This window comes from Pseudophryne corroboree, chromosome 3 (genome assembly GCF_028390025.1).
Source record: "Pseudophryne corroboree isolate aPseCor3 chromosome 3, aPseCor3.hap2, whole genome shotgun sequence".
NCBI classification, from domain to species: domain Eukaryota; kingdom Metazoa; phylum Chordata; class Amphibia; order Anura; family Myobatrachidae; genus Pseudophryne; species Pseudophryne corroboree.
Genome location: NC_086446.1, coordinates 301,992,127 through 302,019,429, shown reverse-complemented (window position 1 = coordinate 302,019,429; position 27,303 = coordinate 301,992,127). Strand labels below are relative to the sequence as shown.

General features: G+C 47.4%; 1 protein-coding gene across 9 annotated transcripts in view; it reads right to left on the bottom strand.

Moving 5' to 3' along the window:
- SYCP2 (synaptonemal complex protein 2) overlaps positions 1 to 27,303 on the bottom strand; it is a 1,046,702-nt gene that overhangs the window by 96,856 nt on the left and 922,543 nt on the right. For 8 of the 9 annotated variants that reach the window (XM_063959338.1, XM_063959339.1, XM_063959344.1 and 5 more), the window contains 2 exons: positions 3,299 to 3,543; positions 1,051 to 1,173 (listed from right to left, as the gene is read on the bottom strand). In XM_063959338.1, coding sequence (XP_063815408.1) covers positions 1,051 to 1,173; positions 3,299 to 3,543 — 368 coding nt within the window. The remainder of the gene's footprint in view (positions 1 to 1,050; positions 1,174 to 3,298; positions 3,544 to 27,303) is intronic. The other variant, XM_063959341.1, reaches the window with a different exon arrangement.

Below are 27,303 nucleotides of genomic sequence, written 5' to 3'. Positions count from 1 at the left end.
GTAGTTTTAGTGGAGTGGAGAGGACGGCAGCCAGACTGGAATGGGTCAAGCAGTGAATGGGAGGAAAGAAAGGCAGAAAGGCGGTTATAGACAATACGCTCAAAGAGTTTGGAGGCAAAAGGGAGGAGAGAGATGGGTCGATAGTTGGTGAGAGTGTGGATCAAGGGTAGGTTCTTTTTAAGAATAGGGGAGAAAAGTGCATGCTTAAAGGCAGAGAGGACTGTGACTGATGAGAGGGAGAAATTGAGGAGGTGGGCAAGACGGGAGCAGGCAGTGAGAGAAAGAGAGGTAGCGGAGGAGGCGGGAGGGAATAGGGTCAAGTGGAGGGGAGTGAGGAACAGATGAGGGCCATGACTTCCTCTCCAGATACATGGAAGAAAGATGTCACAGTTGGTAAGAGGGATGGATCTGATTAAGAGATGGGTGCTTTTGTCCAAAGAAGCAGCACTATACCAAAACATGCTAATAGTCGCTGGAGATGACTAAAGGCAAAAGATGCCTCCTGCCACCATCTCAGATCCGAGTGTTGCGTCCAAAGACATGGCATAGGATCACCGGTGGCAGCATTGGCCATCTGAATAAGCTCACTTAAAATGACCACATCCTGTCCACTTGCGAGGACAATAAATCATCAACACCGGCTTAGATAACGGGGCCATCTACCCCCGTTTTCTGGAAAAGCAATCAGCACCACCCCTGCTTGCCCCCAAATGGCTGCAGCATGTCAGTCATGCTGGCGTTTGTGAGCACTACGAGCGATCTCAGAAAGAGACCTGCAAATGTGCAGTGCGGGATCTACACATGCGCAGGTCTCTAAACATCAGAGATGTAACTAAACCATCATGTTAAAATACATCTCCAAATCAGGCACATAGATAGCATAACATTGATGAACCCTATATAAATAATGTGTGGTGTGAATCAATCACAATAAGGAGCTGTTGCGGCGTTAACTGCAAATATGATTTAATATGGGAAAATAATAAAATTTTTGTTTGCATAAAATCATAAACAACTATTTTAAGTGTGATGTTTTCACCTTTTTTTTACCTGATGTGCTTGAATCACAGTTTTGCTTATAATGGGTGAGGATGTTCTCAAATTCTGCTCATTAAATTTATCTTCTAGAATATTTACACCACTTATAGTAGAGTGATCCAGATTTAAAGTGGTCTATAAAGGATGGAGAATAAATTACATCATTTTTTTTTTATCATACTGTATATAACGTTATTTATTTAAGTTTGTGTTTTAGTATGACATATAATTTATGGAATACCCCACCTCACTTGACCAGACTCTTGTCCAACCCTTCATCTTTCAAACACTCTCTCAAACCTCCCCCACTATACAACATCGTTCCCCTGACACTACTCCCCCTGCATCTTCTTCCAGCTCCAGTCCCATAGCGATTCTGTCCCTCTTGCACCTACTGGGGCTGAATCTGAGTTGTACACAAAGTGGCTGTAGTTGTGGCCAGCTGCAGAAGCCAGATTTACTACCTTATGCTAATGCAAGATAGTGTTTAGCTAATGCAGGTGTCTGTGCGTCTGCAAGCAGGAAGCCATGCCGCTCAGTGATATTACACCAGACGCTGTAATCAACATAATTACTGTCTGCACTAGTACCAGCCCCAAGCTAGGTACATAAAATCTGTCAGGCATCACTTCCCATACGTACAATTCAGAATCACACAGAACTTTTGACACTCGCCTGCAAAACTTCCATAAGTCAGGGTGGCTACGTGCAATCTCTTTGCAACCGCCCAGTTTCCGCCCCCAAAAATGTCCCATCAGTTCGAGAATAGGATGGACATAAGCAAAGATGTGTAAGTTCGCATCTGCTCCTGCGCTGTGTGCAATTGTGCCATTTGCTTTTGACTCAGAATCAGCCTCATTGTCTCAACACCCTCTAGACCACTGGTTCCCAAACTGGGTGCTGTGGAACCCTGGGATGCCACAGGGAACTTATATGGGTTCCACAGGTTGGTGGTTCATGACCAAATCAAGGTATTTATGTTTAATGTGAATTCAGTTCTGCTGGCTGCTATTAATAAGATATGTGGACAAACAGAAGTTTAAACAACCATGTTCACCACTACATACAGTAACTGACTCTAAAGATGACAGGTAAGCACAATTTACTTAATGTAATAATGTCTGCCGAATTTCTCAATGAGAAACTTTTGACTTACTGGTGCTATGATAAAAATGCTGATACTTAGGGTGCCACGATGCAAGAAAGTTTGTGATCCTGTGCCCTAGACTGTAAGCTCTCACAAGTGGAATCTATCTACAGTATATTTACTTGTTTGTATCTATTTGAAGTTTAACATTTTCTTAATAGAAATATGGTATCTAGAACATTTACACCACTTATAGTAGAGTGATACTACGATACATGGAACATAAACACATAGTATTTTACCATATATAACTGTATTTTAGTTTATCGGTTTTCATATAACATAAGTGGTCCCAGTGACTTTATTACAAACTAAGGGCTTGATTCAGAGATGTACGCTAACCTGATGCTTAGCGCACATCTCCAATGGTGGGAGGACTGCGCAGGTTGTATTCTGCGCATGTGCAGCCCTTACATCTGTGAGTCAGCTTGCAGTGTTTCAAAGCCGCAGCTTGATTGACACTGCGGCTTTGGAAGGTGGAGAGGGGGCGTTCCTGGACCGCGTTCCCGGAAACAGAAGAGTCTATAGACAACGCACTTGGATTGCAAATGGAATGCAGGAGGTGTCTATTTCATATAGATACCTCCTGCTGCATTTGTATTTTGATGGACGGAATTGCAAAGCCACTTGTGTGCAGCTCTGCAATTCCATCCATCTCTGAATCCGACCCTAAGTTTGCACACCTTCGGCTAGAACCCACTATGTCCGTATTTCAGCTGTCCTTTTGTCCTGGAAGCACTGAAAAAGAGCTAATTGATATGCTTTTCAATTGGGAACAAACACATTACAGGTTGAGTCTCCCATATGCAAAATGATTATGCGAATGAAGTCCATAAGTGTGACTGATCTCAGTGTTGTCAGACAACTCTTCATCATCTCTTAAACACTTGCTCTAATAGAAGTGAGTACAGAAGGATAGCTACAAGTCGGTTTTTGCAGAACTACAAAATAATAGTACATAAAGTACTTGCCAATTATTTGTTAAACAACTTGTCTATTACAAACTCCTTCAAGACCCACTACTAAACAGGAGTGTATTTAACAGACAGAGACAGTAAGTAGATGCACAAAACATTCAATAAAATAGTTCTGAAAGAAATACAGTTATTTTACCAGTGACACGTTGCTAGGAGGTGGAGATAATGATTCTTGATCAGTCTCACATACATCATGTTCTTTCCCAGTCTTGTGTGTTGACCTGTCACTGCACTGGGCCCAGTGTGTGCTTATATTTTTCATGGATGCTGAAATGTTTAGAAACTTCTCAGGAGTCGCTTGTGGAGGAGAGGTGGACAACGAGGGGGAACACGGAGTGACAGTTTCATGTCTGGATGGTAATTCTGTATCGGAATGTTCAGCTGGAAAGTGAAAACATTTGGATGGCATAACTTGGTATAATACATTTTGCACAAGAACTTTAAATATAATTAACATTTTGCACAATCTGCGAGGAATATAATCCTGACTGATCCTTTTAAACAAATTCTGAATTTGTCATCCCTTTCTAACCATTCACCATTTAAATACCTGAAAGACAATACAAAAGCATGAGAAGCCAATGCCCTCACTGCCCTTGGGCTTTGCCCACACAAACTACTGGAATAATTATTGTGGGGCAAATTTACTGAGCAGCTCTTTAAAAAGCTGCTGTATCTTGTCAGTTTCCGCTGCAGGATTTAAAGGGTTGATAATATTAAATACAAAACACATTTTTTTTTTATTTAATATTATTGCATCAATAAATCAAGCAACCTAAAACACAGAAGATGTGGCAACTTTGAAAAGTGCAGTTTAGGAAATTTACCTGGCACTTGTTTTTGTAAACACAAGTCACACTGTTTAATTGCAAAAGAATGGGATGAAAGAGGGTGACCTCACAGCAGACACCACGCACACCACTTACAATGGGGAAGCCCCGTATGCTCCGACCCATACAACAATAAAAAAGGGGGAGAAGTAGGACATCACTCTATCCATAGGCAAATTTATAATAGGTGCAGGGTATGTGGTGGACACGGGACCAGCATCACACACCCTGTTCCCAGAGTATATTGTAGTTACCATGTGCAGACAAGCAGGTCCATCATCCTCTGTGGTACTACCGTCCCGGTGGCATCCTAGAGCAGAAAGGACCGCTTGCCGGCACAAGGTAAGATGTGGGGTTTGGGGGGGGGGGGGGGGGGGGGGGGCTGCTCAGAGGAGACCTGGATGGGTTTAAGAGAGGCCCAACTTACATAAACCTTTAGGATGGCCTTATATTTCCTATATGAGCCATGCCTAGATGATGATGCATTGGTAATTGGAATAGTGGTGGTCTGGGATATGTGCACTGAGAGAATATCCACATTGAGTGGAGACTCATTTTCATTTGTTCAGTAGGAGGAGGATAAAGACTCTGCACTCTGCATGTAACCTCTAACTTCTGATCAGGTTTGGTCCATTCTTCACAAAGTAAATCCTATAGTTGTAGAGAGGAAGTAAAAGTAATAGACTATTTCTTCTTATTTTTAATCAACTTGTCATGAATCTGTAGGTCCTCACTGGTCTGAAAAAGGAGATTTATGGTAGACTTACCATTGTTAAATCTCGTTCTGCGAGGTACACTGGATTCCACAGGGAATAACATCGGGGTGTAGAGTTGGATCTTGATCCGAGGCACCAACAGGCTAAAGCTTTGACTGTTCCCAGGATGCACTGCACCGCCTCCTCTATAGCCCCGCCTCCAGGCACTGGAGCTCAGTTTTGTTAACCAGTCCAATGCAGTAGCAGGTAAAGAGATGGTAGATGTTAATCATACAGAACCACATTCTCACGACAGAAGAAGGGACTAGTGGCTAATGCCATACAAATCCAAAGAAGTTAAGTGCGTCAGGGTGGGCGCCCTGTGGAATCCAGTGTACCTCGTAGAAAGAGATTTAACAACGGTAAGTCTACCATAAATCTCCTTTTCTGCAGCGGGGTACACTGGTATTCCACAGGGAATAACATCGAAGATGTCCTAAAGCAGTTCCTCATGGGAGGGAACGCACTGTAGCGGGCACAAGAACCCGGCGTCCAAAGGAAGCATCCTGGGAGGCACAAGAACCCGGCGTCCAAAGGAAGCATCCTGGGAGGCAGAAGTATCAAAGGCATAGAATCTGGTGAACGTGTTCACAGAGGACCACGTAGCCACCTTGCACAATTATTCTGCGGACGCGCCACGACAGGCCGCCCAAGAAGGTCCAACCGACCGAGTAGAATGGGCCTTGACAGCAGCAGGAGATGGAGCCCAGCCTGCGCATAAGCTTGTGCAATCACCATTCTAATCCATCTGGCCAAAGTTTGCTTATTCGCAGGCCAGCCACGTATGTGAAAACCAAAAAGTATAAAAAGGGAATCTGACCTCCTGATGGAGGCAGTCCTCTCCAAATAAACACGGAGAGCCCATACCACATCCAAAGATATTTCTTTGGAAGGTAGACCAGAAGAGGCGAAGGCCAGAACCACAATCTCCTGGTTAAGGTGAAAAGATGATATCACCTTAGGCAAATAACTATGGCGAGTTCGAAGAACAGCCCGGTCACGGTGAAAAATCAGAAAGGGTGGACGACAGGACAGGGAGCCTAAGTCCGACACCCTCCTAGCAGAGGCAATAGCCAACAGAAATACGACCTTAAGCGTAAGGCATTTAAGGTCCACAGACTCAAGAGGTTCAAATGGAGACTCTTGCAGGGCATTTAAGACGACAGACAGATCCCATGGAGCCACAGGAGGGACATAGGGAGGCTGAATCCGTAGAACACCCTGAGTGAAAGTGTGAACGCCAGGAAGAGACACAATTTTTCTCTGAAACCACACCGACATGGCAGATATATGAACCTTGAGGGAGCCCAAACGAAGGCCCAAGTCTAGGCCTTGTTGAAGAAAAGCCAAAAGTCTGGAAGCTTTGAAAGTATATGCATCATAATTCTTAGCAGCACACCATGTGAAGTAAGAATTCCAGACCCTGTAATAAATCCGAGCCGAAGCTGGTTTACAGGCTCATTTTGCTCCCAGGAGTGATGCTTCAAGAGCCACGCCATCAAAGCCAGTCTGGCCAGGTCCGGGTAGACACAAGGGCCCTGAACGAGGAGGTCTGGGCGTTGAGGAAGTAGAATAGGACGCCCTACCGAGGGACCCTACAGATCTGAGAACCAATGTCGTCTGGGCCACGCTGGAGCGATTAGAAGTAGTATTCCTCCTTCATGCTTGAACTTTCTTATTACCCTGGGCAGGCTGGAACACGTATGGCAGCCGAAAGTTCCATGGAATTGCCAGTGCGTCCTCGAATGCTGCTTGAGGATCCCTTGTCCTTGCTCCGAAGAAGGGAACCTTGTGATTGTGTCGAGACGCTATCAGGTCTACATCTGGTAAGCCCCACTTGTCCACAAGGAGTTAAATAGAAGACTCCACTCTCCGGCACGCACATCCTGATGACTGAGGAAGTCCGCTTCCCAGTTGAGGACTCCCGGATATGGCTGACAGGACACTGCCGATACAGCTGACAGATGGCGTTCCGCCCATTAAAAGATTTTTTACACTTCCATCATTGCCAGGTGGCTTTGAGTGCCGCCTTGATGATTTATGTATGACAACGTGGTGGCGTTGTCTGACTGTACTTGAACAGGCCTGTTCTGTACCAGAGGCAGAGCCAGTGTCAATGCATTGAACACTGCCCGCAATTCCAGAATGTTTATCGGGAGGAGAGATTCCTCCCTGGTCCACCGACCCTGCAGAGATTGTTGCTCCAACACCATGCCCCAACCTCATAGACTGGCGTCCATTGTCAGGAGGACCCAGTTGGAGATCCAGAAGGGACAGCCCCTGCTCAACTGTTGGTCCTGAAGCCACCAGCTCAGTGACAGACGAACCTCCGGAGTCAAGGAGATCATTTGAGACCTGATCCGGTTAGGCAGGCTGTCCCACTTGGAAAGGATTAACCTCTGCAGAGGGCGGGAATGAAATTGAGCGTACTCTACCATGACACCATGAGGCATAATACTTGCATTGCCGAGTGTACGGACTCACTCTGGCAAGAGGGAAAGTATCTGATCCTGTCCTGAAGTTTCAGGACCTTCTCTGTAGACAAGAACAATTGTTGGTTGTGTGTGTCCAACAATGCCCCCAGGTGCACCATGCTCTGAGCCGGGAGCAGCGAGGACTTCTTCCAGTTGATGAGCCACCTGTAGGCTTGTAGGAATTGGACTGTCAGTTCAAGATGACTGAGGAGAACCTCTGGTGCGTTCACCAGGATCAGCAAGTTGTCCAAATACGGCATGATCCTGACACCCTGATGGCGGAGAAGAGCCGTCATGACTGCCATGACCTTGGTGAAGATCCGAGGAGCCGTGGTCAGTCCGAAAGACAAGGCCTGGAATTGATAATGTAGGTGTTAGGTTCCTGGTGCTCAGAACAAGGAAGATGTTGCGTAGTGAGTCCAGAGCACCAGAACGTGACGCTGAAATAAGGTGTGGTGTGGAAATAGCCCCTAGCACCCTACCTCCATTGTTTCACCCGTGTGGTCCGTTCACTCCTGAGTGACTATGGTTTCTTGGGCCCACGGCAGCTGCATTTGAAGGGCGGATTAGGTCTGCCCAACTCCGATGCCCCCAGGTCTTAGATTGAGACAAGGCGTGAACCGAGACAGGATAATAACAAGGGGACCTTTAGCTAAAACAAACAGAAAGCTAGGGGATACTAACAACCCTAAACCTAAATATATGTGCAGCACGCAGCCAAAGGAAAAGAACAGCAAAGGAAATGCTGTCCACTCGCCGACACAATACCGTTGTGTACCGGCGGTGACAGCACAAGGAGAACCCTCTGCAAGACACCAGAAACAAATTATAACCAAAGAATACTGCGGCCTAAGCCGACGGACGCGGCAAAGCCGCTACTCATGGAACCGGTACAAATACTGGCAAACGGACAGGAACCCCCAATGTAGCCGACACAGACTCTCAGAACTGGAGGACAGGCAGAATCCCAAACGACAGACCGGTGGACACCAAGAAGCCAGATATTCGACCAGGCACAGACAAAGCCACAGGACTCCTGGACAGGAACGCTTCACGGCAGGACACAGTTTCAGACACTGGAATCGACACTGGAATCGACACAGGAACCGACACAAAAGCTGCAATCACACAGACTCACCACTGGCAGCAAACAAGAATCTTCTTAAACCAGAGCAACGGGAAATCCTGGCCTGCAAGACTACTTATAAACATAAAATAGGAATGAACCACTACCTGTGGTTTATAACAGTACCCTCTCTTTAAGGGTGGGCTCCGAACACCCCATGACACCCACGGGGAACAGAAACAGAAGTATAACATAAAATACATAACCAAAAATGCAAAACAGGAATGAGCCACAGCCGTGGCTCATAACATTACCCCCCCCTTGAGGAGGGGTCAAAGGACCCCAAAATTCAGACTTTCCAAAACAAGGGATACAAAAAAAACCTGACACACTGGTCTAACAGAAACAAGCTGTGACAACAGCTTGTAACGGTGCCCCCCCCCCCCCCCCCCCCCCCTTGACGGTGGCCAATGGACACAAGACAAGAATAAAAAATCTTTTTTTTTTTTTTTTAACAAGGCAAGAGTCAATAATCATTTCTTCTTCTTCTTCTTTTTACAAAGTTCTTGAGGTCTGACCAAGGTAATTCCCCAAACATTGTCTGAACTGATGGTACCTCCCAGCAAGGCTGGGTTCAAATCAGAGATTGGTTTCTTAACCTTGGGAGCTGAACTTTCAGGCAAAGTACTACTATTAGAAGAAGAGAGAAAAGCACATCCTGCAGTCAAAACAACGGGCTGAGACTCTTGTGCCGAATTTACAGAATACGGTGAACTCTCAGCAGATAAGACGGGAGACCTAGAGGAACCTGAACCAATTTCTTTGGAACCATATCTCTTAATAACTGCATCACTGAATGCCGGGGGATCCTGAAGAATGGGATCTTCAGCTTTCATTAGGCTGGTTGCCCACTCAAAAGGCTCTCCTCTAAAGGAATATATCAGATAGAGCACAAGGTTCTCTGAAGTGATGCCCAGAAATGGTCTAAACAACAAAATGGTGTAATAGTGTTTGTAAAGCGCCAGAAATTGGACTAAGTCCCCATCAAAGATTATAGATGTTGAGATATCAACAGAGTCAGGATCTGCTTCCTTCCCATCTGACTGACTAGAGTGCTTTGCTAGGACCTGGTCACTATTGACCTTACTCGAGGCTAAGACTTTCTGAACCCCACCTGGGGCAGTGACTTTCTGAACCCCACCTGGGGCAGTGACCCTCGGAACCCCACCTGGGGCAGTGGCCCTCGAAACCCCACCTGGGGTAGTGACTTTCTGAACCCCATCCGGGGTAGTGACTTTCTGAACCCCACTCGGGGCAGTGACTTTCTGAACCCCACCCGGGGCAGTGACTTTCTGAACCCCACCTGGGGCAGTGACTTTCTGAACCCCACCCGGGGCAGTGACTTTCTGAATCCCACCCGGGGCAGTGGCCTCCGGGAACCTCGCTGGGGCAGTGGCCTCCGGGAACACCGCTGGGCAGTGGCCTCCGGGAACCCCGCTGGGGCAGTGGCCTCCGGGAACCCCGCTGGGGCAGTGGCCTCCGGGAACCCCGCTGGGGCAGTGGCCTCCGGGAACCCCGCTGGGGCAGTGGCCTCCGGGAACCCCGTGGGGCCAGCACCTCGGATTCTTTTACTGGGACCGGGCCGTCGGCCTCCCTCACTGGGACCGGGCCGTCGGCCTCCCTCTCTGGGACCGGGCCGTCGGCCTCCCTCTCTGGGACCGAGCCGTCGGCCTCCCTCTCTGGGACCGAGCCGTCGGCCTCCCTCTCTGGGACCGAGCCGTCGGCCTCCCTCTCTGGGACCGAGCCGTCGGCCTCCCTCTCTGGGACCGAGCCGTCGGCCTCCCTCTCTGGGACCGAGCCGTCGGCCTCCCTCTCTGGGACCGAGCCGTCGGCCTCCCTCTCTGAGTCGATAATTATCGAAACTTCTCCCGGGACTAAGACTTCCGGGACCTTTGCTGAAGCTATAACCTTCAGAACCTCCACTAACGCTATGCCTCTTGAGTCCTTTCCTGGGGAAGCGACCTCTAGACCCTTCTTTGGGGCTGCGTCTCTCGAGACCCCACTTGGGTATATTACTTCAAAGATCCCTTCTGGGGTTTTGCTTCTCGAGTTCCCTTCTAGGACTATGGTTTTAGACACCTTCTCTGGAGTTGCGCTTTTCAAGTCTCTACCTGGGGTTACAGCTTCTGAGACCCCTTCTGGTATTGACACCTGAGCAATAATATTCGATGTCCCTCTATAACCTAGAGCATCGGGTACCGCTCCAGGACTCTGGGCATCGGGCACCGCTCCAGGACTCTGGGCATCGGGCACCGCTCCAGGACTCTGGGCATCGGGCACCGCTCCAGGACTCTGGGCATCGGGCACCGCTCCAGGACTCTGGGCATCGGGCACCGCTCCAGGACTCTGGGCATCAGGCACCGCTCCAGGACCCTGGGCATCGGGCACCACTCCAGGACCCTGGGCATCGGGCACCACTCCAGGACCCTGGGCATCGGGCACCACTCCAGAACCCTGGGCATCGGGCACCACTCCAGGACCCTGGGCATCGGGCACCACTCCAGGACCCTGGGCATCGGGCACCACTCCCGGACCCTGGGCATCGGGCACCACTCCCGGACCCTGGGCATCGGGCACCACTCCAGGGGTTTGCAACTCTGCTTACACAGGAAAATCAAAAGAGGAGAGAAACATTCTCCTTTGGTTCCTGAATCTATAATGGGGCTCCCTAGCCCAAGGACCCCAATTATAGGACAGAGTGCTTTTTAGTGTGGGTTGTGTGACAAGTACCTCTGCCACAGTAGAGACAGGAGTAGGTCTTGTATCCTGACTCAACTTGGCCAGAGGGCAGGACTTGTCGCCACACATTGGCTTGCGCAACTCACAGGTCTGCAGATAGTGGCCTAAACCCCCACAATATAGGCATAAATCTAAGTTTCTGCAACGCAGACGCTCCTCTTCTGAGAGCCTGGGCCACAGAAAACTTTCAAACTTTTTCTCTCTAATTAAACCTGAGGATTCACTTGTCACCATACTGTGAACAAGAGTCTCTTTAGAGAATGAACTCTCAAGAACTTCTGGCAAAATAAGCAAAATTTTGGTCAGAAGGTTTTGCAGTTGCTTTAAGGATTGCTGCAAAACTTCCAGCCGCTCAGGTTTCAAAGCACTGAAAGCAGAGTTCAGGGCTGAGAGAAACGCCTGCAGGGCTTGCATAGTTGGCATAGGAGGATTTTAAACTAGACAAGACAAGACTGGATTTTTAAACACCGGACTGGATTCTGCACACTGAATTCTAGACAGGACTGGATTCTAGACAAGACACTGGACTGGGCCAAAAAAGAAAAAGTTTTATTTCTTTTTTGTTGTATGGCTGGTGATAATGTTAGGTTCCTGGTGCTCAGAACAAGGAAGATGTTGCGTAGTGAGTCCAGAGCACCAGAACGTGACGCTGAAATAAGGTGTGGTGTGGAAATAGCCCCTAGCACCCTACCTCCGTTGTTTCACCCGTGTGGTCCGTTCACGCCTGAGTGACTATGGTTTCTTGGGCCCACGGCAGCCGCGTTTGAAGGGCGGATTAGGTCTGCCCAACTCCGATGCCCCCAGGTCTTAGATTGAGACAAGGCGTGAACCGAGACAGGATAATAACAAGGGGACCTCTAGCTAAAACAAACAGAAGGCTAGGGGCTACTAACAACCCTAAACCTAAATATATGTGCGGCACGCCGCCAAAGGAAAAGAACAACAAAGGAAATGCTGTCCACTCGCCGACACAATACCGTTGTGTACCGGCGGTGACAGCACAAGCAGAACCCTCTGCAAAACACCAGAAACAAATTATAACCAAAGAATACTGCGGCCTGAGCCGACGGACGCGGCAAAGCCGCTACTCACGGAACCGGTACAAATACTGGCAAACGGACAGGAACCTCCAATGTAGCCGACACAGACTCTCAGAACTGGAGGACAGGCAGAATCCCAAACGACAGACCGGTGGACACCAAGAAGCCAGATATTCGACCAGGCACAGACAAAGCCACAGGACTCCTGGACAGGAACGCTTCACGGCAGGACACAGGATCAGACACTGGAATCGACACAGGAACCGACACTCAAAGCAGCTAGACAGACACTGCTAGACAGGAGCTCAGGAACTGGCAGGGACTAGTTTAGAACTCAAGAACTCTGGAACCCAGGAAACCTGGAAATCTGGAAATATCACCAGCGTCTGTGAATTGCACTGAGCCAGCATATAACAGAGAGTCTTAATTAATTATGTCATGCAGCTGCCCTGCTGCACAACTGAGAGGTGCAATCAACAGACAGGTGAGGCTGAACACATGGGAACAAGCTGCAATCACACAGACTCACCACTGGCAGCAAACAAGAATCTTGTTAAACCAGAGCAACGGGAAATCCTGGCCTGCAAGACTACTTATAAACATAAAATAGGAATGAACCACTACCTGTGGTTCATAACAGTACCCTCTCTTTAAGGGTGGGCTCCGAACACCCCATGACACCCACGGGGAACAGAAACAGAAGTATAACATAAAATACATAACCAAAAATGCAAAACAGGAATGAGCCACAGCCGTGGCTCATAACAGTAGGTTGCCAATAGCAAACTGCAGTTATTGCTGATGCGACATGGCAATAGGAATGTGCAGGTAAGCATCCTGTATGTCCAGGGATACCTTATAGTCCTTGGGTTCCTTGGCTACTACAATAGAACGCAGAGTTTCCATATAAAATTTGGATACCCTCACAAATTTCTTCAAAGATTTGAGGTTGAGTATAGGCCGGGAGGACCCATTTGGTTTTGGGACTAGAAACAGGGTCGAATAGTAGCCCCTGCCTCTTTGAGACAGAGGTACTGGCACAATCACTCCAGTATCTAGGGGAGATTGTACAACCAAGTGTAAAGTCTGTACTTTCAGAGGATCTGAAGGGATAACCATCGAGCAGAACTGGTGAGAGGGACGTCTCTTGAAGGAGATCGCGTACCCCTGAGAGACGACTTCCCGCACCCAGGCATCTGAAGTGGTCTTTAACCAGGCCTGGGCAAACTACAGAAGTCGGCCTCCCACCCTGGGGTCCCCCAGGGGGAGGCCCGCCCCGTCATGCCACAGGCTTGGTTTGTTTGGAAGCAGGCTGACGGGCAGCCCAAGATTGCTCATACTTGGGCTCGGAGGTTTTGGAAGTACAAGGCTGTCTCGGGTACGCCTGACCCTTTGCTTTACCTGGAGGTCGAAAGGTACAAAAAAAGTGGTACTCTTAGCCTTCGGAGCAGAAGGATTAGTACTTTGGAGAAATGCAGTCTTAGCTGTTGCCAAGTCAGTCACAATATTGTTCAGATCCTCTCCAAATAGTATGTCTCCCTTAAAAGGGAGAACCTCCAAGGTCTTTTTGGAGTCCAGGTCCACTTTCCAGTCAGTCACAATCTTGTTCAGATCCTCTCCAAATTGTATGTCTCCCTTAAAAGGGAGAACCTCCAAGGTCTTTTTGGAGTCCAGGTCAACTTTCCAGGACCTTAACCACAAAATCCGGAGAGCCAGTATAGACGTAGTAGACGACTTGGCAGACAATAAACGCCTGCATCAGAGGCCGCCCCCTGAATATAGTGAGAGGCTGTGGTAATATATGACAGATATTGTCTGTCAGTGTCAGAAAAATTTAGAGGTATCTCATCCTCAATTGCCTGAACCCATGCTTCAATAGCTTTTGCAGCCCAAGAAGCTGCCATAGTGGGTCTATGCACAGCACCGGTAAGTGTGTAAATAGACTTCAGGCATTCCTCCACACGCTTATCCGTAAGTTCCTTCAGTGAGGTGACAGTGGTGACAGGCAGAGTAGAACTAGACGGCGACATGAGAGTCCACTGGTGGTGGAGTTTCCCACTTGTTACGTAACTCCGCAGGTATGGGGTAACGAGCTAGCATCTTTTTGGACAGGGAAAATTTCTTCCCTGGAGATGACCAGGATTCCTGACGTATATGTCAATTAAAAGGTCAGAATGTGGTAAAACTACTTTAGCAACCTTCTGACGTTTAAACTTATCAGGTTTCTTAGACGTAGCGGGGGGGGGGGTTCAATATCATCATCAATCTGGAGAATCAGCTTGATAGCCTCCACTAGGTCAGGAACATCAACTTGAGTTGTAGATTCCTCATCAGAAGCAACTGTATCAGTGTCTGACGGATCAGTATAATCCCCATCCTTATCGGAAGAATCATTCAAAATATTAGTGGATTGTGAGGAAGAAATGGCCTATTTAGATGACCCCTTGGCCCCAGCAGGGCGAGGGGTAGGTTTTCGTCTAACCAAAGACTGATTTAATTGTTGTAACTGGGTAGACAGAGCATCCACCCAAGGCGGGTTAACTACAGGGACAATATGTGGCTGCAATGGCACAAGAGGTCCCACAGGGGGCACAAGCAGAGTTACAAGCGTAGTCAGAATATTTGAAAAAGCAGCCCAAGGTGGGTCTTGATTTGCCACAGGTGCTGCAGACTGACTGTAAGATGCAGGGCACGCAGTACCTGAACCCTCGGCTGAAACCTTTTCATCAGTCAAATCCGTGGCGCTAGCACTGCATGATGTAGGAGGCTAGGAGCTTCTGCGGATTTCCCGCCCTGTGCAGCAGACATTATTGGGAATGTACAAGAAAAGAGTTTACATCCGCACCAGAGACAGTACTATTAATTATCACTTCAGGGAGTGGTGGTCCTATTTTACAAGACTATGGTCTCTTGGCAATTATAACCACTTTTATTGGTGCTACCCTCCGATACCAAACAACAGGTTAGAGGAATTTTATAAAGAGAAAAATAATCAGATTTAAATGGGTGCACTCCGTCCCTTTAACATTTTATTGTTTAAAATACAATTTATTAAGTTTACTTTTAAAATTTAGGTATTGACATCCCACCCTTTTCTGATAGCCTGTAGGGCATGTGTATTAATGACTGGTTAACCTATTGCTAGGCTGAGTAAAGCGAAGTATTGAAAAGAATAAAAGAAAAATAACGTGACAGAAATTGTGTGATACAAAATAAATGTGTGTTGGTGAATAAAGTGTTAAAAATATATGACTTGTATTCTGTTCTTTCTTGTGGATATTATTACAGGTTGAGTATCCCTTATCCAAAATGCTTGGGACCAGAACTATTTTGGATATCGGATTTTTCCGTACTTTGGAATAATTAGATACCATAATGAGATATCATGGTGATGGGACATAAATCTCTGCACAGAATGCATTTATGTTTCATATACACCTTATACACACAGACTGAAGGTCATTTTAGCCAATATGTTTAATAACTTTGTGCATTAAACAAAGTGTGTGTACAGTCACACAATTCATTTATGTTTCATATATACCTTATACCCCCAGCCTGAAGGTAATTTAATACAATATTTTTAATAACTTTGTGTATTAAACAAAGTTTGAGTACATTGAGCCACAGAAAACAAAGATTTCACTATCTCACTCTCACTCAAAAAAGTCCGTATATCGGAATATTCCGTATTTCGGAATATTTGGATATGGGATACTCAACCTGTAATTTATTTTTGAACATCCCCTGATGAAACTGGTGGCTCTGATTATTTATACTTGGTGGTTGAGAGACAATTCTTAATATATAAAATGTTACCCTACTAGTTTATATTTTTGTGTCTACAGTTGCTCATGCAGCTTATGTGTTAAACTTAGAGTCCAACAATATGCCTTGCTGTTAGTGAATTAGATCTCCTTTATGAGCACTGTGTGGAGTATGGCTACAATTGTATCAATTTTAAGATATACTTTATTAACGAAAGCACTTGATCAGGTGACATATATACGTGTTAATACCACGATTTGAAGTCCTGTGATGCTTTCTTTACAGGTTCGCAGGCTATATGGCACTGGCTGTCTTTATAATTAACTGAAGCTGTCAGTTAATTATAAAGACAGCCAGTGCCATATAGCCTGCGAACCTGTAAAGAAAGCATCACAGGACTTCAAAGGCAGTGAAGAATGTCAGCGTCGGGGAGGCAACATTTAAAACAATTGGAGTCCACTGCCACTCCAGTTAGAAATCTTAGTTTTGGAGTATAGTACGCTCGATGAAGGATCTTAAATTGCATTTCAGCAAACGAGGATGAGAGTAACTGTTTATTCAATTTGTCAGAGGCCATAACAATAGTTTGTAAGGGAATATTAGGGGAGAAGTCTTTCCACTTTGCCAAACCTGTCGATAAGGTAGTAAGGTCAATTTTCTTCCTAACCTGTTCATATAAGAGAGAGGTAGAGAAAGAGGTACCTAAATGGGTTTTTATCAAAACATCAAATACCAGAGAAAGATTTGAATGGGTTAGCTCAGATAATAATCTAGTTACAAAACTACGGGCCTGGAAATAAGCAAATATGGGAATCTGGATATCAGGAAATAACTCCTTGTGGGGCAGATGTATTAACCTGGAGAAGGAGTAAAGAAGTGATAAACCAGAGATAAATGCAAGGTGATAACACATCAGCCAATCATTACGGATTTGAAAAATCACAGTTAGGAGCCTCAGTAAGGACAGGCAATTCTGCCTTAGAAAGGAATTGGTCGCCTTCAGATGGATAATCAGATGGAGAGGTATACAGCAACCGGTAATCATCCCTGAAATGATTAGATATCTCAGACGGATCAGTAACCGGAGATCCATTTGAATGGTCTATTTGCAATATGCGAGAAGGGGCGTTATGGGAACGTACAAGGTTAGCAAGTAGTCTCCCCGATTTATTGCACCCATAATAATATTTACTACGCTGGACATCATTGGCAAATTGGGCCCGTTCAGTACATAAGGTATCATAAGAGCGTTTGGCATCTAAATAATGTTAAAAGGTTATATCAAAGCGCTATAAATGAAAAGGGAGGTGGAGGGGGGGGGGGGGAGGGGGGGGGAGATACCAGTATGTTTACAGCTCTTTTTTGAATTGATAAGATGAGTGTCCGGAATTTTATTTTTAGTGAGTGAGTTTGGATTCCATATATTTGCCTTTTGGGATATCCTCAGCAGGTAGTAGTGGGCTAGCTGTCCCTATCTGTACCTTGCTGTGTTGATGTTTGTTAACTCCCGTGGCTGGTTTCCAAGCTTCTGCCTCACAATCTCCACGGCCGAGTTGTGGGTTCTGCAGCACTTCCGGTCGCGGCAATGACGTACTTCCGGTCACACGGTCCTTATAGGACCGTGTGACCGGAAGTACGTCATTGCCGCGAGGACCGTGTGACCGGAAGTACGTCATTGCCGCGAGGATCGTGTGACCGGAAGTACGTCATTGCCGCGAGGACCGTGTGACCGGAAGTACGTCATTGCCGCGAGGACCGTGTGACCGGAAGTACGTCATTGCCGCGAGGACCGTGTGACCGGAAGTACGTCATTGCCGCGACCGGAAGTGCTGCAGAACCCACAACTCGGCCGTGGAGATCGTGAGGCAGAAGCTTGGAAACCAGCCACGGGAGTTAACAAACATCAACACAGCAAGGTACAGATAGGGACAGCTAGCCCACTACTACCTGCTGAGGATATCCCAAAAGGCAAATATATGGAATCCAAACTCACTCACTAAAAATAAAATTCCGGACACTCATCTTATCAATTCAAAAAAGAGCTGTAAACATACTGGTATCTCCCCCCCCCTCCCCCCCCCCCCCACCTCCCTTTTCATTTATAGCGCTTTGATATAACCTTTTATTGTTTAATTTATAACTAAAATCAAAGCAGCTTACACATACAGGCGCAGGTTTGGGAATTTTTCTGTACCCCAATCTAAATAATGTTGTCGAGAGGCTATAGAGTCCGACTGCAACATGGTATCATATGCTGTGGTCAACAATTTACTGTGATCTTCAATCATTTTTGAAAGTTTTCTCCGTTTCCTGGTCACATACTCCACCACCTGACCTCTAATTACAGGCTTCGCTGCAGCCCAAAACAGATGAATATCATCTAAATGGCCTGCATTATCTTGTTCATAATTACAGAAAGCAGTTGTCAAGTGATTACGAGAATCAGTAGACTTGGCAAGGTAGGCAAGAAATCTCCAATTATAAGAAGTAATCAGGGGATCTTCGATAGTGTTACCCAAACCGGTGCATGATCTGAAAGAGCAACGGGGCCTATACCTGAGTCCACCACCCTACTATATAGTGTGTCAGAAAGTAACCAAAAATCTATTCAAAAAGAAGTAAGATGGGGGTGAGAGTAAAGTATATTCCCGTGAAATCGGATGCTGGCATCTCCATGGATCACATAACTTTAAAGAATCTTTCAAAAAGGTCAACGAGGAGACATCTCCCTCCACCCCCCACCAGAGGAACGATCCAAGCCCCTAGAGAGAACACAATTAAAATCGCCACCTAGCAGTAATTCTCCTTCCGCCCATTCCTGCAATTTTGAATATATAGTCGTAAAAACGGTCTAGTCGAGCCTGTCAGTGCATAAAGCGCCGCTAATGTATATAAGGAATCCAGAAGCGAGAGGTTTTGGAAAAGAAAATTACCTTCTGGATCAGACCACATATCTTTGATTGTGAAAGGCAAGTGTTTCCTAAATAAGATCAAAACCCCCCTACGTTTTGCAGTAAATGAAGCAGTTTTAAATTCTCCCACCCAAGGTCCCCTAAGAGTGTTGGGATCTTTTATATCCCAGTGTGTCTCTTGTAAAAATGCAATATCCGGTTTAAGGTGTTTTAAATATAACAATACTTTGCGTCTCTTAATAGGGGAGTTTAGTCCCTCCAGATTCAAAGTGATACATTTTAAAGAGGACTGAGTCCTAGTGGAGCTGTCAGTGTGAGTAGCCATACTATCCAATACAGACTCTAGGCCACAAAATTATCACGATTATGGGAAAACCATCGTATCCAGCCCGTCCCAGCAAGCAGGCAGAGACAGTAATACGAGTACCTAGAGCATCTTGCCAAACCCGTACACAAATACCACAAACCTAAAACAATAAACCAAACAATCAATGTCCAAAACGTCTTATAACTTTTTTGAACTCATGAGGGCAATCCATCAGATTGCCAATACCTAGAATAATAATAGCAGGGCCAGAGGAGGCGGGATAGGGGAAGTTAAAGTAGAGCATGGAATAACATAACATTAGCAATCCAACAGCGATAATAATGAAACAATAAAACATTGTGAATATCCACATATATAGCAAAATCTGCAGCAATGAAAATAAGAAATAAAACTTAATTGCGGTATAATTACATCTCACACTCGGCCATACTATGCCAAATATGGAGAAGCAAGTAATGGAGGCCATGAAAACTAACTGAAAGACCTGAATGTAAAAAGGGCAATGGGATAACAATACAAACAATACTACTCATCTTCAATCTTCGTCCGATCTAAGTGCAAAAGATCCTGAGGAGAATGAGGCCACAAAGTTCTTGGCCACCTGTGGCGAATCAAAGAAATTAGGTATGCCATTGTGAAAAACACGAAGTTTTGCAGGATACAACAGTGAAAATCGGCACCCCAAAGCAAATAACTTCTTGCAGGTCGGGGCATATTCATGTCGTTTCATAGCCACCAAATATGAAAAGTCTTGGAATAGTAGTAGCTTTACACCTTGGTAACAAAGATCAGCATGTTTACGATAAGCCTCTAGCAATCGCACTTTGTCGGCATAATTCAAGATCCGCAATATCACAGGGCGAGGGCGATCCCTAGCAGCCTATCCATCAGGGCCCACCCTTTCCACTAACAATGATGAACCAGTCGGAACACAGCCCAATTCTTGTGGCAGCCACTCAGAATCCAGCGACATGAGCTCCATATATTTAACTGATTCAGGAAGGCCGATAATGCGGACATTATTTCTACGATTTCTGTTCTCTAAATCTTCTAGCTTGTCCACCATGGACAATACCGATTTCCCCTGATCAGATAAAGTGGCATTAGCTGCTGTAAGCTCGTCTTCCAAATCTAATACGCGCTGTTCTGCTTCAGAGAGACGTTGATCGTGTTTCGTGAGTTGTGTGAGTGCAGAGTCGATAGAATCTTTAAGTGGTGCTAATTTCTGGTCCAAAAGTGCAGCTAGAAGGGTGGTCAGTTCTTGAGAGGTGAGAGAGCCAGCGACGGCAGGAGTAGCGTCATCATAGGCTTGTTCTCTAGCAATGTCGCCCCGTCGATTACCGGGAGAGGCGGGTGATGCGAAAGATGGCGTGTCGCTGCCACAACCCTTGCCCGTCTGGCCCCCCTTAGTGCCTCTGGTAGGTCTGGCCATGTATTTATCTGGAATTAGCACAGTGGTGAAGAGAGGGGAATTTGTTGAAATCAAATGTAGGTGAACTATGTTATTCCGAAGCACAAGTCTCCAGATAGCCTGGCCCGCCAACAGCTATTAGAGCCAAGGATGGCGTTGTGATGACCCCTATCCAATGCTCCCTGCACCCACCAATCTCTAATACGAGCAGGAGGAGTAAAGTAGGGGGTATCCGGCAGCTATGGGCAATATAGTCCCCAGGAGAGAGTAACAGAGCCTGGAAAACAACAGGAGGAAGATGGAGGGAGGGTTACATCTTACCCCAGCAAATTGGCAGCAGCTGTGTCGAATAGCAGATGAGAGCACCAGCAGCAAACTGGTATCTGTGTCCTGCCAGGTCTCTCAGCCAAGAACCCCACCGTCTGCCAGCTATTAATGTCCTCTGAAGTCCCCTCCGGGTCCTGGTGAGTCCCTGGGAGCCACCGCGCGCCGGCCGGTATGCGGGGTAGAGGCCCGGATCGGAGCTCCAAAGTCCAGGCCGCGGTTTCCTCCAGCGGGGTAGGCCGCAGCTCGCAGGAGCCAACGGCTGCGTTCCCCGGCCCCGGACTGTGCTGGCCTGATGGCAGTGCGGGCAGGGTGCTAATGTCCACTGTAGCTCCTCTCCCAAGGTGGTAAAGGGAGTTGGGCTCTGGAGCACAGCGGCAGAACGTCCTTCCTCAATGCCCACTAGGCCACGCCCTGGAACACTATATTTTAAATGAGACACTGACGCACTTAGCACCCAGGGTACAGAATATAGTGATAGCAATATGTGTGATACACAGAATAGAATCCACACAGTAGCTATAGGCACACACAATCACAGGTACAATGCAGAAATTATTACATATAAACAATAAGACTGCACTGGACTAGTAAATCTACATATAGATATGTATGTATACAGATATAACAATGCACAGTAAACACTGGATGTATATCACAGAATACTTGTACTAAATATTCATATAGCAGTACACTTGTTCTTAACTAAGACTGTCTAAAATGACACGTAGAATACTTAAGTGTCTGTAAATACAGAGCACTGACAAGACAGGCTGATTTACAGAGGAGACAGTGCCCAGCAGTACCGGAGATCAGCCCAGCTATGTAATGGTGCCAAAATCTCTTCAGGGAGTGAGGGAGAGAGAGACAGAGAGATGCAGCTCCAGGGCGGGAACACCAGCAGTAGATGGCGCAGGAGCTGGGGGAGGGGCTACAGGTCAGCGCATTATCCCCTCCGCTGGACTTCACCACCGGGTACTATAGAGCCTATAATAAACGGATTTTAGTAAACCCGACCTGTGTTCCCTGCCCTGGTGGATATAGTGGGGTCCCTGTACGGCCACAGTGTCCACGCCAGCGGCGTGGTCCATCTCATGGGACCGCGACCGTATCGCGATTTACCGGCGTGTCCCACCTTGGGGACCCTCTTACTTCCTCGCTGTCGTGCAGCCACGCGATCCAGGAGAGCAGCAGCAGTGGTGTACCTAGAAACCGGTGCGTCCCCGCTGCAAGTACCCGGGAACCAGGCCGCGGGAGTATGCAGCGCCGCTGAGGGAGGTGATGGGAGCCGCAGCACAGCATGTCAGAATGACATAAAAGTGCTGCGGCCCTTAAAGACTTCTTAAAAAGCACTTTTCAGGGCTGCCTAGCGCAGCCCCCTTGTTAGTGACTTGCACTGCAGGCACCAACTTACAAACTGAGCTCCAGTGCCTGGAGGCAGGGCTATAGAGAAGGCGGTGCAGTGCATCCTGGGAACAGTCAAGGCTTTAGCCTGTTGGTGCCTTGGATCAAGATCCAACTCTACACCCCAATGTTATTCCCTGTGGAATACCAGTGTACCCCGCTGCAGAAATCCTGAGGTAGCTTATCCTCAATTGCCTGAACCCATGCTTCAATTTCTTTTGCCGCCCAAGAGGCAGACATAGTGGGTCTATGTACAGCACTGGTAAGAGTGTAAACAGACTTTAGGCATCCCTCCACACGCTTATCAGTCGGTTCCTTCAGTGAGGTGACAGCGGTGACAGGCAGAGTAGATGACACCACAAGACGGGCGACATGAGAGTCCACCGGCGGTGGAGTTTCCCACTTGTTACTCAACTCCGCAGGGATAGGATAACGAGCTAGCATCTTTTTAGACAGGGAAAACTTCTTTCCTGGAGATGACCAGGACTCCTGATGTATGTCAATTAAAAGGTCAGAATGTGGTAAAACTACTTTAACAACCTTCTGGTGTTTAAACTTATCAGGTTTCTTAGATGTAACAAGAGGCTCAATGTCATCATCAATTTAGAGAATCAGCTTGATAGCCTGCACAAGGTCAGGAACATCAACCTGGGTTGCAGATTGCTCATCAGAAGCAACTGTATCAGTTTCTGACGGATCAGTATATTCCCCATCTTCATCGGAAGAATTATCCGAAATATTAGTGGATTGTGAGGAAGAAATGGCCCGTTTAGATGACCCCTTGGCCCCAGAGGGACGTGGGGTGGACCTTTGTCTAACCAAAGTCTGATTTAATTGCTGTAACTGGGTAGACAAAGTATCCGCCCATGGCGGATTAACTACAGGGACAATATGTGGCTGTACTGGCACAGGAGGCCCCACAGGGGACGTGAGATGCGTTACAAGTGTAGTCAGCATATTTTAAAAAGCTGCCCAAGGTGGGTCCTGATTGACCACAGGTGCCACAGACAGACTGGGAGATTTATGACCCCCAACGCCTGAACCAGCAGCTAACACTTCTCCCACTGGTGAATCCGTGACGACAGCACTGCATAATGCAGGAGCGTCCACGGATGTCCCGCCCTGTGTAGCAGACATTATATGAGATGTAGCCTTAGGACGTAATAATAAGAATTTACTTACCGATAATTCTATTTCTCATAGTCCGTAGTGGATGCTGGGAACTCCGTAAGGACCATGGGGAATAGCGGCTCCGCAGGAGACTGGGCACAAAAGTAAAGCTTTAGGACTACCTGGTGTGCACTGGCTCCTCCCCCTATGACCCTCCTCCAAGCCTCAGTTAGGATACTGTGCCCGGGCGAGCGTACACAATAAGGAAGGATTTATGAATCCCGGGTAAGACTCATACCAGCCACACCAATCACACCGTACAACTTGTGATCTGAACCCAGTTAACAGCATGATAACAGATGAGCCTCTGGATAGATGGCTCACAACAACAATAACCCGATTTAGTTAACAATAACTATGTACAAGTATTGCAGACAATCCGCACTTGGGATGGGCGCCCAGCATCCACTACGGACTACGAGAAATAGAATTATCGGTAAGTAAATTCTTATTTTCTCTGACGTCCTAGTGGATGCTGGGAACTCCGTAAGGACCATGGGGATTATACCAAAGCTCCCAAACGGGCGGGAGAGTGCGGATGACTCTGCAGCACCGAATGAGAGAACTCCAGGTCCTCCTCAGCCAGGGTATCAAATTTGTAGAATTTAGCAAACGTGTTTGCCCCTGACCAAGTAGCTGCTCGGCAAAGTTGTAAAGCCGAGACCCCTCGGGCAGCCGCCCAAGATGAGCCCACCTTCCTTGTGGAATGGGCTTTTACAGATTTTGGCTGTGGCAGGCCTGCCACAGAATGTGCAAGCTGAATTGTATTACAAATCCAACGAGCAATAGTCTGCTTAGAAGCAGGAGCACCCAGCTTGTTGGGTGCATACAGGATAAACAGCGAGTCAGATTTTCTGACTCCAGCCGTCCTGGAAACATATATTTTCAGGGCCCTGACTACGTCCAACAACTTGGAGTCCTCCAAGTCACTAGTAGCCGCAGGTACCACAATAGGTTGGTTCAGATGAAACGCCGAAACCACCTTAGGGAGAAAATGAGGACGAGTCCTCAATTCCGCCCTGTCTGAATGGAAGATCAGATAAGGGCTTTTACAGGATAAAGCCGCCAATTCTGACACGCACCTGGCCGAGGCCAGGGCCAACAGCATGACCACTTTCCATGTGAGATATTTTAACTCCACAGATTCAAGTGGTTCAAACCAATGTGACTTTAGGAACCCCAAAACTACATTGAGATCCCAAGGTGCCACTGGAGGCACAAAAGGAGGCTGTATATGCAGTACCCCTTTTACAAACGTCTGAACTTCAGGAACTGAAGCTAGTTCTTTCTGGAAGAAAATTGACAGGGCCGAAATTTGAACCTTAATGGACCCCAATTTTAGGCCCATAGACACTCCTGTTTGCAGGAAATGCAGGAATCGACCTAGTTGAAATTCCTCCATCGGGGCCTTACTGGCCTCGCACCACGCAACATATTTTCGCCAAATGCGGTGATAATGCTTTGCGGTTACATCCTTCCTGGCTTTGATCAGGGTAGGGATGACTTCATCCGGAATGCCTTTTTCCTTCAGGATCCGGTGTTCAACCGCCCTGCCGTCAAACGCAGCCGCGGTAAGTCTTGGAATAGACAGGGTCCTTGCTGGAGCAGGTCCCTTCTTAGAGGTAGAGGCCACGGGTCCTCCGTGAGCATCTCTTGAAATTCCGGGTACCAAGTCCTTCTTGGCCAATCCGGAGCCACGAGTATAGTTCTTACTCCCCTCCGTCTTATAATTCTCAGTACTTTTGGTATGAGAGGAAGAGGAGGGAACACATACACTGACTGGTACACCCACGGTGTTACCAGAGCGTCCACAGCTATTGCCTGAGGGTCCCTTGACCTGGCGCAATACCTGTCCAATTTTTTGTTTAGGCGGGACGCCATCATGTCCACCTTTGGTTTTTCCCAACGGTTTACAATCATGTGGAAGACTTCTGGGTGAAGTCCCCACTCTCCCGGGTGGAGGTCGTGCCTGCTGAGGAAGTCTGCTTCCCAGTTGTCCACTCCCGGAATGAACACTGCTGACAATGCTATCACATGATTTTCCGCCCAGCGAAAAATCCTTGCAGCTTCTGCCATTGCCCTCCTGCTTCTTGTGCCGCCCTGTCTGTTTACGTGGGCGACTGCCGTGATGTTGTCCGACTGGATCAGCACCGGCTGACCCTGAAGCAGAGGTCTTGCTTGGCTTAGGGCATTGTAAATGGCCCTTAGCTCCAAGATATTTATGTGAAGTGATGTCTCCAGGCTTGACCACAAGCCCTGGAAATTTCTTCCCTGTGTGACTGCTCCCCAGCCTCGGAGGCTGGCATCCGTGGTCACCAGGACCCAGTCCTGAATGCCGAATCTGCGGCCCTCTAGAAGATGAGCACTCTGCAACCACCACAGGAGAGACACCCTTGTCTTTGGTGACAGGGTTATCCGCTGATGCATCTGAAGATGCGATCCGGACCATTTGTCCAGCAGGTCCCACTGGAAAGTTCTTGCGTGGAATCTGCCGAATGGAATTGCTTCGTAGGAAGCCACCATTTTTCCCAGGACCCTTGTGCACTGATGCACTGACACTTGGCCTGGTTTTAGGAGGTTTCTGACTAGTTCGGATAACTCCCTGGCTTCGGGTTTTTCCTCCGGGAGAAACACCTTTTTACTGGACTGTGTCCAGGATCATCCCTAGGAATAGAAGACGTGTCGTCGGGATCAGCTGCGATTTTGGAATATTGAGAATCTAACCATGCTGCCGCAACACTACTTGAGATAGTGCTACCCCGACTACCAACTGTTCCCTGGATCTTGCCCTTATCAGGAGATCGTCCAAGTAAGGGATAACTAAAACTCCCTTCCTTCGAAGGAGTATCATCATTTCGGCCATTACTTTGGTAAAGACCCGGGGTGCCGTGGACAAACCAAACGGCAGCTGTACCACAAACCTGAGGTACCCTTGGTGAGAAGGGTAAATTGGGACATGGAGATAAGCATCCTTGATGTCCAGAGACACCATATAATTCCCTTCTTCCAGGTTCGCAATCACCGCTCTGAGTGACTCCATCTTGAATTTGAACCTTTGTATGTAAGTGTTCAAGGATTTCAGATTTAAAATAGGTCTCACCGAGCCGTCCGGCTTCGGTACCACAAACAGCGTGGAATACCACCCCTTTCCCTGTTGTAGGAGGGGTACCTTGATTATCACCTGCTGGGAATACAGCTTGTGAATGGCTTCCAATACCGCCTCCCTGTCGGAGGGAGACGTCGGTAAAGCAGACTTTAGGAAACGGCGAAGGGGAGACGTCTCGAATTCCAATTTGTACCTCTGAGATACCACCTGAAGGATCCAGGGGTCCACCTGTGAGTGAGCCCACAGCACGCTGAAATTTTTTTGAGACGGGCCCCCACCGTGCCTGACTCCGCTTGTAAAGCCCCAGCGTCATGCTGAGGACTTGGCAGAAACGGGAGAGGGCTTCTGTTCCTGGGAACTGGCTGTTTGCTGCAGCCTTTTTCCTCTCCCTCTGCCACGGGGCAGAAATGAGGAGCCTTTTGCCCGCTTGCCCTTATGGGCCGAAAGGACTGCGCCTGATAATACGGCGTCTTCTTATGTTGAGAGGCTACCTGGGGTAAAAATGTGGATTTCCAAGCCGTTGCCGTGGCCACCAGGTCTGTTAGACCTACCCCAAATAACTCCTCCCTTTTATAAGGCGATACTTCCATATGCCTTTTGGAATCAGCATCACCTGACCACTGTCTTGTCCATAACCCTCTTCTGGCAGAAATGGACAGCGCACTTACTCTTGATGCCAGTCGGCAAATATCCCTCTGTGCATCACGCATATATAGAAATGCATCTTTTAAATGCTCTATAGTCAGTAATATAC